The 12,174-nt window shown below is 48.1% G+C and overlaps 1 protein-coding gene across 3 annotated transcripts in view; it reads right to left on the bottom strand.

Moving 5' to 3' along the window:
• atosa (atos homolog A) overlaps window positions 1-12,174 on the bottom strand; it is a 60,245-nt gene that overhangs the window by 8,924 nt on the left and 39,147 nt on the right. For all 3 annotated transcript variants that reach the window (XM_052516785.1, XM_052516786.1, XM_052516787.1), the window contains 4 exons: window positions 3,231-3,356; window positions 1,026-3,051; window positions 629-748; window positions 266-354 (listed from right to left, as the gene is read on the bottom strand). In XM_052516785.1, coding sequence (XP_052372745.1) covers window positions 266-354; window positions 629-748; window positions 1,026-3,051; window positions 3,231-3,356 — 2,361 coding nt within the window. The remainder of the gene's footprint in view (window positions 1-265; window positions 355-628; window positions 749-1,025; window positions 3,052-3,230; window positions 3,357-12,174) is intronic.

The following is a 12,174-nucleotide window of genomic DNA, read 5'->3' on the forward strand; positions in this document are numbered from 1 at the left end:
TTGTATTCGGTCATGTTTCCAGTCGTCTTGCCATGATTAAAAGCGGTGGTTCGCGCTTTTAGTTTTGTGCGAATGCTGCTATCAATGCACGGTTTCTGGTTAGGGAAGGTTTTAATAGTCACAGTGGGTACAACATCACTGATGCACTTGCTAATAAACTCGCTCACCGAGTCAGCGTATACGTACGTCAACGTTGTTGTTTGGGGCTACCCGGAATATATCCCAGTCTAAATGTGTGTATGATGTGTGAGTTAGAGATCAGTACCTCTTCCCTGCGGTCCAGGGCAGTCCTTTACAGCTGGTCAGAGAAGAGTCCAGGTCAAAGTAACCAGTCTGAGTTCTCCTCTGAGGAACCTGAGAGAGACAACACACACATTTAATAATACAACACACACAACTGTACACAAAACACCCAATTTAAACACTATAGCATGACAGCACACACAATTATATAATAATAATAACAACAAGCACCACATGAAACACACACACAACTTTAAAATTATTCCATTGTTATGAACAACCTAGTCAGCATCAACAGGAGTTTAGTCAGAGTATTCATACTATTGAGGAGAAGATGAGTCATGTGGCTCCACACTCTCTCTCTGTATGTGTGTGTGTGTCTTACAGGGCTGGAGAGCAGGGGCAGGCCGGTACAGGGGTGGAAGGCCTTGGTGAGGGTGGAGTCCAGAGAGTGACGGTTGTGTTTCCTCCGACTGTTACACGGTCTCAGGGGCGAGGGAGAACGCTACGGGGAAGAAAAAAAAACACACACTGGCTTTAATACAGCAATTCTCAACAACCATTTTAGACAACTGCCAAATACATTATGTCAAATATCCTTTCTCAAAATCTCTTTGTACTGTTAATCAACATTTTCCAAAAGTGGTAATATCCTCTTTCACATAGGCAGGTTATTTAATTGAAGTTTTTTTGTGTTGGACAAAACAAGCCACATGGATGATATTCAACTGCAGTGTAATGTGATTTTCTAATCAGGTGTGCTTGTCTATAGGGACACTCACCAGGACAGTGTTGGGCTCTGTGCCAGTGGGTGTGGTAGCAGGACTGGGGGGGCTGGAGGACTTGGAACCTGGGGGGGGCTGGTTCTCATCCTGGAGACTAGAGGGCTGGGTTCGAGGGCTGCCCTGAGTCCGTGAGGGTGGAGTTCGAGAGACTGTCTGGGTCTGGTTGTGAGACTGAGTCAGAGGTTTCATGTGGTTCTGGATGAGAGCAGTGGTCTGGGTGTGGGTGAGCTTGGTGGTCAAGGTCTGTGCAGTGGTCTGGGTCAGGGTGGTGGTCTGGGTCACTGTCAGGGTCTGGATGGTCCTCAGGATGTTGTCTTTAGGAGAGAAGGGTCTGGGCTCCTCTTGGGGGCGGTTGGGGTGTAAACTCTTTGAGGTCTTGGCCCTGGGACTCTTGGGGCTGAGTAGTGGAGAGGCCTGAGACTGGGGCTGGTGTAGAGGCCTTGAGATGAGTAGAGGAGAAGACTGGGGCTGGGGTAGAGGCCGTGGGATGACTAGAGAAGAAGACTGGGGCAGGATTTGGAGTTGGGGGCTGACCTGAGGGTCTTCAAGTGTTGAACAGCCGTTCTGGGCTCTGATTGGACTGTCTGTCTCTGGAGGAGCACCAGCTCTGTCTGTGCTAGCAGGTGTGTGTGAGGGAGTGTGTGTGTCATGGCTGGGTGTGTAGCCGTTGCAGTGGCCACTGCGATGACTGTTGCCGCCTCTGTGTGTGGTGTGTGTGTCAGTGCACAGCGTGTGTGTGCTGTGTGTATGTGGTTTGTGTAGCGGGCTGCTGCTGCGTCTGTGTGTTGGGGACAGAGAGGGGACAGACAGTCTGTCCTGAATCAGTCTGGTAATGTCCTGAACAGCATGAGACAAGAGACTACTGTCTCTCTCTCGCTGTCGGTCTCTCAATGCCGCTCTGTCTCTCTGTGTCTCCAGGTCTCTCAGTGTCTCCCTGACTTGGTCTCTGTCTCTCAGTCTCTCTCCATCTCTGTCCTCTGGGAGTCTCAGTCTGCGGCAGGCAACAGGTTTCGGGGACAGCGTCTCCCTGATAATAGCCGCTGCGTCGCCAATGGGCGTGTCGAAAGGGGAGGGTGGGGTGTCCTCAGTAGGCGGAGCTCCCTCTGGCTCTTTGGTCTTGCAGAGCGTGGTGTTGCCAAGGTAACTGCTCCGGACAGGGGTCTTGGTGGGGGTGTCGGGGGTGAAGAGGGCAGGGGGGAGATGGGGGGCGGTCGGGTCGCAGAAGTTGAGGCGTTGAGCGATGCGGGCGATGACTTCCTGTCTTTCCTGGAGCAGCGAGCCAATCAGAGGATTGGTCTCAGAGGAGGGTCTGGGAGAGGGGCACCGCGGGGGCTCTGCCAAAGAATAAGTCTTAAAGGCCCGGAGGGCTTCGGAGCCACGCCCCTTGGAGCTCTCGGCCCCGTTGACGGCCTTCCCATAATCCTCGGCGGTGTGTGTGATGTCATCGGAGGGGTCTGAGGTGAGGGCATAGAGCCACCTGACAGTCTTTCCCCCGGGGGGGAGGGGCAGGGTGGAGGACAGCTTCCTGTGGGGGCGGGGGGAGGGCCGTGGGGAGAGGGGGAGGTGGTAGGGGGATGAGGTCTGCCCCTTATTGACCTGGGGGAGGTCTGATCCATTCTGGCTAGAATGACCATGGCTGTCTGTGGGGTCCGGGCCTCTCTTACTAGGCAGGGGGAGACTGGCATGACTGGGGAAGGGGAGGCCAGAGAAAGGCAGAGCCGCTCTGTTGTGGCTCCTCTCGTACAGAGGCGGATTAGGGTTCAGGCCTGGGTTAAGGCTAGGTGTCTTGCTGTAGAGGTTAGGGCTGAGGTTGGGCTTAAGGCTGGGGGTCTTGCTGTAGAGTGGGGCCAGGGTCAGGCCGGTGTGTATGCTACAGGCCAGGGTGGGGTAGGTGGGCTGACGGGGGAGTGACTGGACCCTGAGCCTCAGGGCAACACTCTGAGACACGTTAGGGACAGGGAACAGGTGCTCCGCTGGGGGCTGGGAGAACTGACAGACACACTCCTCATCTGCTGCACTGATCCTGTGGGACAGAAACACGCAGGCTTATAACTTGTGATCACATCAAATTATTTAGTTCATTTTGGAAAGTATTTTATGATCAACATTCAGTAACAATATAGAAAAATAATGGGGAAGTCGTGAAGAGGTTCTTAGTGTATTCTTGTGTGTTACCTGTAGAGGAAGGTGTGTGTGTATTACCTATACAGGATGTTTCGGGGTACAATGCCGTGAGAAGCACTGAGCCAGGCACTGAGCTGGGAGAAGAAGACGTAGGAACGAACAGCCAACAGCAGAGTCTTCTCCTCTATAAACCTATCACCGCTCCTAGAGAGAGAGAGGGGAGGAGAGAGAATCAGGCCTTTGCTTGGCTAAGGCTATGGAAATTAGCATTAGCAACAATACCAATGCCAATTTTTTTCATGGTCAGTCTTCGAAATATACAATATAGAAAGAGTGGGAGGCCCCGGTGCACAACACCAGTCTCAATGTCAACAGTGAAAAGGCGACTCCGAGATACTGGCCTTCTAGGCAGAGTTGAAAAGAAAAAGCCATATCTCAGACTGGCCAATAAAAATAAAAGATTAAGATGGGCAAAAACACACAAGAAGGACAGCATCCCGTAGTCGCCTCTTCACTGTTGACGTTGAGACTGGTGTTTTTCAGATACTATTTAATGAAGCTGCCAGTTGAGGACTTGTGAGGCGTCTGTTTCTCAAACTAGACACTCTAATGTACTTGTCCTATTGGTCAGTTATGCACCGGGGCCTCCAACTCCTCATTCTATTCTGGTTAGAGCCAGTTTGCGCTGCTCTGTGAAGGGAGTTGTACACAGCATTGTACCACACAGCGTTGTACCAGATCTTCAGTTTCTTGGCAATTTCTCACATGGAATAGCCTTGATTTCTCAGAACAAGAATAGACTGACGAGTTTAAGAAAGTTCTTATTTCTGGCCATTTTGAGCCTGTAATCGAACCCACAAATGCTGATGCTCCCGATACTCAACTAGTCTTAAGAAGGCCAGTTTTATTGTTTCTTTAATCAGAACAGTTATCTGTGCTAACATAATTGCAAACAGGTTTTCTAATGATCAATTAGCCTTCTAAAATTATACACTTGGATTAGCTAACACAACGTGCCATTGGAACACAGGACTGATGGTTGCTGATAAATGGGCCTCTGTACGCCTATGTCGATATTCCATTTTAAAAAATCTGTCATTTCCAATAGTTACAATAGTCATTTACAACATTAACAATGTCTACACTGTATTTCTGATCAATTTGATGTTATTTTAATGGACAAAAAAAAAGTGATTTTCTTTCAAAAACAAGGACATTTCTAAGTGACCCCAAACTTTTGAACAGTAGTGTATATACATGTTTTCTGTTTGATATGGCGGCAAAGTGGAATATTCCAGCTTTTGCATGTGCTACTAGCTCAACCAAGTCCTGACAAAAAGTGTGTGTCGTGTGTACATACTGTTGTGGTACACACTGCAGGGTGTGTACATACTGTCGTGGTACAAGCTGCATTGTGTGTGTGTGTGCATATTGTCGTGGTACAGGCTGCAGGGTGTGTGTGTACATACTGTTGTGGTACAGGCTGCATTGTGTGTGTGTGTGTGTGTGTGTGTGTGTGTGTGTGTGTGTGTGTGTGTGTGTGTGTGTGTGTGTGTGTGTGTGTGTGTGTGTGTGTGTGTGTGTGTACATATTGTCGTGGTACAGGCTGCAAGGTGCGTGTGTGTACATATTGTCGTGGTACAGGCTGCAAGGTGTGTGTGTGTGTACATATTGTCGTGGTACAGGCTGCAGTGTGTGTGTGTGTGTACATATTGTCGTGGTACAGGCTGCCGTGTGTGTGTACTAGAAGTCGACCGATTATGATTTTTCAACGCCGATACGCCGATTATTGGAGGCCCAAAAAAAGCCAATACCGATTAATCGGACGATTATATTTTTTAAATGTATTTATTTATTTGTAATAATGACAACAATACTGAATGAACACTTGTTTTAACTTAATATAATACATCAATCAAATCAATAATGAAACATGTTCAATTTGGTTTAAATAATGCAAAAACAAAGTGTTGGAGAAGAAAGTAAAAGTGCAATATGTGCCATGTAAAAAAGCTAACGTTTAAGTTCCTTGTTCAGAACATGAGAACATATGAAAGCTGGTGGTTCCTTTTAACATGAGTTTTCAATATTCCCAGGTAAGAAGTTTTAGGTTGAGGTTATTATAGGAATTATAGGACTATTTCCCTCTATACCATTTGTATTTCATATACCTTTGACTATTGGATATTCTTATAGCCACTTTAGTATTACCAGTGTAACAGTATAGCTCCTGTCTCCTCCTCGCTCCTACCTGGGCTCGAACCAGGAACACATCGACAACAGCCACCCTCGAAGCATTGTTACCCAAAAGCCACAACTACTCCAAGACTGCTCTATCAAATATAAAATATAATTATAACATAATAACACACTGAAATACGAGCCTTAGGTCATTAATATGGTCAAATCCGGAAACTATTATTTTGAAAATAAAATGTTTATTCTTTCAGGGAAATACGGAACCGTTCCGTATTTTATCTAACGGATGGCATCCCTAAGTCTAAATATTGCTGTTACATTGTACAACCTTCAATGTTATGTCATAATTATGTAAAATTCTGGCAAATTAATTACGGCCTTTGTTAGGAATAAATGGACTTCACACAGTTCGCAATGAGCCTGGCGGCCCAAACTGCTGCATATACCCTGACTGCTTGCACGGAACGCAAGAGAAGTGACAATTTCCCTAGTTATAAGAAATTCATGTTAGCAGGCAATATTAACTAAATATGCTGGTTTAAAAATATATACTTGTGTATTGATTTTAAAGAAAGGCATTGATGTTTATGGTTAAGTACATTGGTGCAACGACAGTGTCCTGCGCTTGTTAAATCATCACCCGTTTGTCGAAGCAGGCTGTGATTCAATGAGAAATTAACAGGCACCGCATCGATTATATGCAAAGCAGCACATGCTAGATAAACTAGTAATATCATCAACCATGTGTAGTTAACCTGTTGGTACTAGGGGGCAGTATTTTCATTTTTGGAAAAATAATGTTCCCAAATTAAACGGGATATTTTCTCAGGACAAGATGCTAGAATATGAATATAATTGACAGCTTAGGATAGAAAACACTCTAAAGTTTCCAAAACTGTAAAAATATTGTCTGTGAGTATAACAGAACTGATGTTACAGGCGAAAGCCTGAGAAAAATCCAATCCGGAAGTGACTCATCTTTTGAAAGCCCTGCATTCCGATGCGTCCCTATTGAGCCGTGAATGCCCTATCAACCAGATTATGCTTTCTACGTATTCCCCAAGGTGTCTACAGCATTGTGACGTAGTTTTACGCATTTATGTTGAAGAATACCCGTAGGCGGCTTCATTGCGCATGTGGTCACCTGATGCTCCCAGAGAAATTCTCAGGTAAAATACAGAAGTAGCCATTATTCCAATCGCTTCTACTGAGAAACCAATTGTCCTGGTTGATATATTATGTGGAAGGACCACTAGAGGGCAGGCTGGGCTCATGGATAGTAGCCCAACAAAGCATGGGAGACAAGGTAACCAGAGTCAATTAAGCACAGCTGACGGTACTAATGACATCCTCTCCTTCCCCTATAAAAGAAAGAATGGAACCAGCAGAGAGGGGAGAAACTATCTCTGGAAGATGGCCACCGAGAGAGAGAAGCTGTGCTGAAAGAACCACTAAGACGGTGACAAACAATTCGGCACAGCAGACAACCATAGAACTCCTGCAACAACAGCTGAGTCGACGAGAAGAACCTAGAGTTAGGCCAAGAGCGGCTGCTCACGCCATCTTACCTCGTCTCTCCAAGGAGGATGATATTGAGGCCTTCCTCATGACCTTCGAAAGGACGGCCACCTTGGAAGAGTGGCCGCCCACAGAATGGGCTAGCGCATTAGCTCCTCTTTTGACCGGGGTGGCTCAGGAAGCCTATTTTGACCTGGATTCCCGCGAAGCTGCGGACTATGGGCGACTAAAAACCGAGATCCTGTCCCGGTACCAGCTGACTGCCAGAGATAGGGCTGTAAAGTTCCATCAATGGACCTATACAGCTGATCAACCCGTCCGTGCCCAGATCTTCGCCTTAATACGACTGACGAAACAGTGGCTAGAACCTGGAAAGGGAGTAGGACATGTGATAGAGACTCTCGTAGTGGAGAAGACATTGAGAGAATTACCCAGTGACTTAAAAAGGGTTGTCGGGCAAGCCAACCCGTTTGTCAGCCGACGACATAGCCCAGGCGGTGGAAACATATCGGTCTACAGGGGAGTTGTTAAAAAGTGACAAGGAGGAACGGAAGGAGTCTTCCAATCCCGTACCACGACTCACCCCGGCGCGCCCGCCACCGAAACGTCCAAGCCCCCCCCCCGGAGGTGGGAGAAGTCAGCCACCACACAGCCGGGTCTGTGTTATAAATGTCAGTCTCCCAACCATTATGCCCCACAATGTCCTAGCAAGGATGAGCCCATGGTCACGGAGTCGTCACTGCCTACCCCCACACATCCCGTTTTGAGGGGGCAGGATCAACACTGTTGGTTAGCAGAGATAGCCCCAGCCTCAGAGATTCCGGTGCGAGTTGAAGGACAAGATGTGGTAGCTATTCTCGACTCGGGAAGTATGGTTACGTTAGTAGAGGAGCGGATGGTGACCTCCGCAACACTGCTACCAGACAAAGTAGCCGTATCCTGTATCCATGGAGACACCCACTATTACCCCACTGTGAATCTGCCTATTCTCACTCCAAAAGGAAGGTGTACAGTCAGGGCAGGGAAAGTGCCCCAGCTGAAGGTGCCATTATGGATCGGGAGAGACTGTCCCCTATATAAGGAGCTTCGGCAGATGACGTTATGCACGGGAAGAAGGGGGACAGGAAAGAAGAGAAACTCCAAGCCCGAGGTAGTAGTACGACAAGGAGACGTAGCCGTGTCCTCGTCCTATACAGCAGAGGAGAAATAGCGACCCAACGTTTACGACAGATATTCCAGGAAACCACCGATGAAGACACCTGTGAAGGGTTATACACAAAGCAGGAAGGAAGGAGCAACCAGGCACTAAGGGATATATTTGAAGCTCCATCCGAGGAGGGAACCTGGAAGGGATTCTCCTCGGTCCCCCCTGATGGGGATGTGGAACAACCTCCACATCCCTCTACTGAGGTTGACCTGCCCCAGGAATTAAAGGGACAGTTCGGCACCTCGCAGCATAGAGACCCAGACCTAAGGGAGGCCATGAGGAAGGTGAAGGTGATTGACGGAAGGAACGTCGACGGATCAGGTGAGCCCCCTCTTCCTTACTATGCAATCAGGCGGGGTCTCTTATACTGGGTCGTACGACAAAGGGGGGAAAACCAGGAATTACTAATGGTGCCTAGACCATACAGGGATACAGTTCTACAGTTAGCCCATTCCCACGTCCTAGGAGGACACCTGGCACGAGACAAGACTATTGACAGAATCCTGCAGAGATTCTATTGGCCCCGTGTCACCCGAGATGTGGCCAGGTATTGTAAGACGTGTGATCAATGTCAACGTACAGCCCCACGGCCACACCTACGTAACCCTTTGATTCCTCTCCCCATCATAGAGACTCCCTTTGAACGCATAGCTATGGACCTCGTAGGACCCCTCCCAAAATCCGCCAGAGGACACGAGTACATCCTAGTGGTTATAGATTACGCTACCAAGTTCCCGGAGGCCATACCCCTGCGTAACATGTCGTCAAAGGGAATTGCCAAGGAGTTATTCCTGATGTTCTCTCGTGTGGGCCTTCCCAAGACGATCTTAACCGATCAAGGAACCCCGTTCATGTCCCGGTTGATGAAGGACTTGTGTCGGTTATATCAGGTTCAACAGATACGTACAAGCATATTCCACCCTCAAACAGATGGGTTGTGTGAACGCTTGAACAAAACAATTAAAAGCATGTTGAGAAGAGTGGTGTCCCGAGACGGGAAAAACTGGGACATGCTTCTCCCACACTTAATGTTTGCCCTGCGAGAAGTACCCCAGGAATCCACTGGATTCTCTCCGTTTGAATTGCTCTATGGCAGACCCTGTCGAGGAATCCTCGACTTAGCCAAGGAGACCTGGGAGACCCAACCATGCCCCTTTCGATCCACAATAGAACACGTTACCCTGATGAGAGACCGCCTGTCAGCAGTGTGGCCCATAGTCAAGGAGCAGATGGAGAAGGCCCAAAGGACTCAAGGCCGGGCCTATGATAAATCCGCGACCCCCTGTGAGTTCACCGTGGGAGAGAAAGTGATGGTGCTTGTGCCCACGGCCGAACATCGCTTGCTGGCGCAGTGGAGGGGGCCCTACGAGGTAATGAAAAGGGTCTCACCGGTCAATTACCTCATCAAGCAACCTGACAGGAGGAAGAAGGTCCAACTCTATCACATAAACCTGCTGAAGACGTACCATGGACGAGAGGAGGAGGTGGCTTTGATGGCCCTGGAGGGCAAAGAAAAAAAAGAGGCTCTACCACAGGTGCGCCGTGGCCAAACTCTCCTACCGGAGCAGTCAAGATAGCTAGACAAGCTGATTATGAACTTTGGTCGAATATTCTCTCCATTCCCAGGACAAACAGATGTCCTGTTCCACCATATCCACACTGAACCCGGCAAGAAAGTGCATATCCGCCCTTACAGGATTTCTGAGGCTCGCCGAGTCATCGCTAAGAAAGAGGTGAGGGAGATGTTGAGGATGGGCGTGATCGAGCCCTCGACGAGCGAGTGGTCCAGTCCCATAGTCCTGGTCCCCAAAGCCGATGGTAGTATGAGACTCTGCAACGACTTTAGGGGCGTGAATGCCATCTCTACATTCGATGCGTACCCCATGCCCCGCGTGGTTGAACTCTTGGAGCGCTTAGGAAAGGCCAAGTTCATCACTACCCTGGATTTGACGAAGGGATATTGGCAAGTGCCGGTGGCTCCGGAGGATCGCCCAAAGACTGCCTTCGCCACCCCAGAGGGGCTTTTCCAGTATGTGAGGATGCCCTTCGGACTGCACGGAGCCGCTGCAACCTTCCAACGCCTCATGGATGACATTCTACGGCCCCATCAAGAGTATGCAGCGGCGTACATAGACTATGTGGTCATCCACAGCGAGGACTGGGATAGACACCTCCTGCGATTACGGGCGGTGCTCGTGAGTTTGGAAGCCACAGGGTTGACAGCCAATCCAAATAAATGTTGCCTGGGCCTGTCCGAAGCAGAATACCTGGGGTATACCGTGGGGAATGGGAAAATACGCCCGCAGGCAGAGAAGACCAGGGCAATTCGTGACTGGCCTCGACCCCCGGACCATGCGAGACGTTCGGGCCTTCTTAGGGATAACAGGATATTATCGCCGTTTTATCCCGGGATATGCAACCATTGCCAACCCCCTCACAAACCTCATCAGGAAAAACCTGCCAAACCAGGTAGAGTGGAAAGATGAGACGGAAGAGGCCTTTCAATTGCTAAAAGATAGCCTGTGTTCTGATCCCGTCCTACAGGCTCCGGACTTCTCACAAGAGTTCATTGTGCAGGTCGACGCCTCGGATACAGGGCTCGGGGCCGTACTAGCTCAGGGTAAAGGTGAAGCAGAGAAGCCGATTCTCTTCATTAGTAGGAAACTCAGCCATCGGGAACAGAGGTATGCGACCGTAGAGAAAGAGGCCTTAGCCATCAAGTGGGCCCTCGATTATCTCCCGTACTACCTACTGGGTTGGAGGTTTGCATTAGTTACTGACCATGCGCCCCTCACGTGGATGGCTGGTAAGAGAAACAATAACAACAGAATAGCCAGATGGTTTTTGTCTTTACAGCCGTTCTCTTTCCATGTCATCCACAGGGCCGGATCGAGGAACGGGAATGCAGACGCGCTGTTCCGACGCGACCAAGACGGTGCGTCTGGCGCCCGACCCTCCGGTTCGGTCCTGGGGGGGAAGGTATGTGGAAGGACCACTAGAGGGCAGGCTGGGCTCATGGATAGTAGCCCAACAAAGCATGGGAGACAAGGTAACCAGAGTCAATTAAGCACAGCTGACGGTACTAATGACATACTCTCCTTCCCCTAAAGAAAGAATGGAACCAGCAGAGAGGGGAGAAACTATCTCTGGAAGATGGCCACCGAGAGAGAGAAGCTGTGCTGAAAGAACCACTAAGACGGTGACAAACCCGTGATTTATGTTTGTTGTAGTTTAAAGATAATCCTATTGTGTTCTTGTTTCATCTGGAGAAGAAGATGTGTGTTTTTCCTTGGAAGATTTTTCATTGATTATGTTAGAATGTTTTTGTTGACAAAATACCCTCAATAGAGAACCGTGTTCAATCAAGAAAACCTACTCCTGACTCGTTTATTCCACCTTCCCGCTTTAGAGTGACGCCTAATTACTTGGTACGCTCACAATTATCGAATAGATATTTGAAAAACACCTTGAGGATTGATTATAAACAACGTCTGCCATGTTTCTGTCGATATTATGGATCTAATTTGGAATATTTTCCTGCATTGTCGTGACCACAATTTCCGGTCAATTTCTCAGCCAAACGTGAAGAACAAACGGAGCTATTTAACCAACAAAAATAATATTTTGCAAAAAAAATGAACTTTGGCTATCTACCTGGGAGTCTCATGAGTGAAAACATCCGAAGTTCATCAAAGGTAAACGATTTAATTTGATTGCTTTTCTGATTTTCGTGACAAGGTTGCCTGCTACTAGCAAGGCATAATGCTATGCTAGGCTATCGATAAACTTACACAAATGCTTGTCTAGGTTTGGCTGTAAAGCATATTTTGAAAATCTGAGATGACAGGGTGATTAACAAAAGGCTAAGCGGTGTTCCAATATTTTTCACTTGTGATTTTCATGAATAGGAAGATTTTCTAGGAAGATTTATGTCCGTTGTGTTATGCTAATTAGTGTCAGATGATGACAACGATCCCGTTCACAGGATGGGGTGTCACTAGAGGTCTAGTGATTATGTTAAGATTGATTGTTTTTTATATGATAAGTTTAATGCCAGCTAGCAACTTACCTTGGCTCCTTGCTGCACTCGCATAACAG

This window comes from Oncorhynchus keta, unplaced genomic scaffold (assembly GCF_023373465.1).
Source record: "Oncorhynchus keta strain PuntledgeMale-10-30-2019 unplaced genomic scaffold, Oket_V2 Un_scaffold_5444_pilon_pilon, whole genome shotgun sequence".
In the NCBI taxonomy this organism is placed as follows: Eukaryota; Metazoa; Chordata; class Actinopteri; order Salmoniformes; family Salmonidae; genus Oncorhynchus; species Oncorhynchus keta.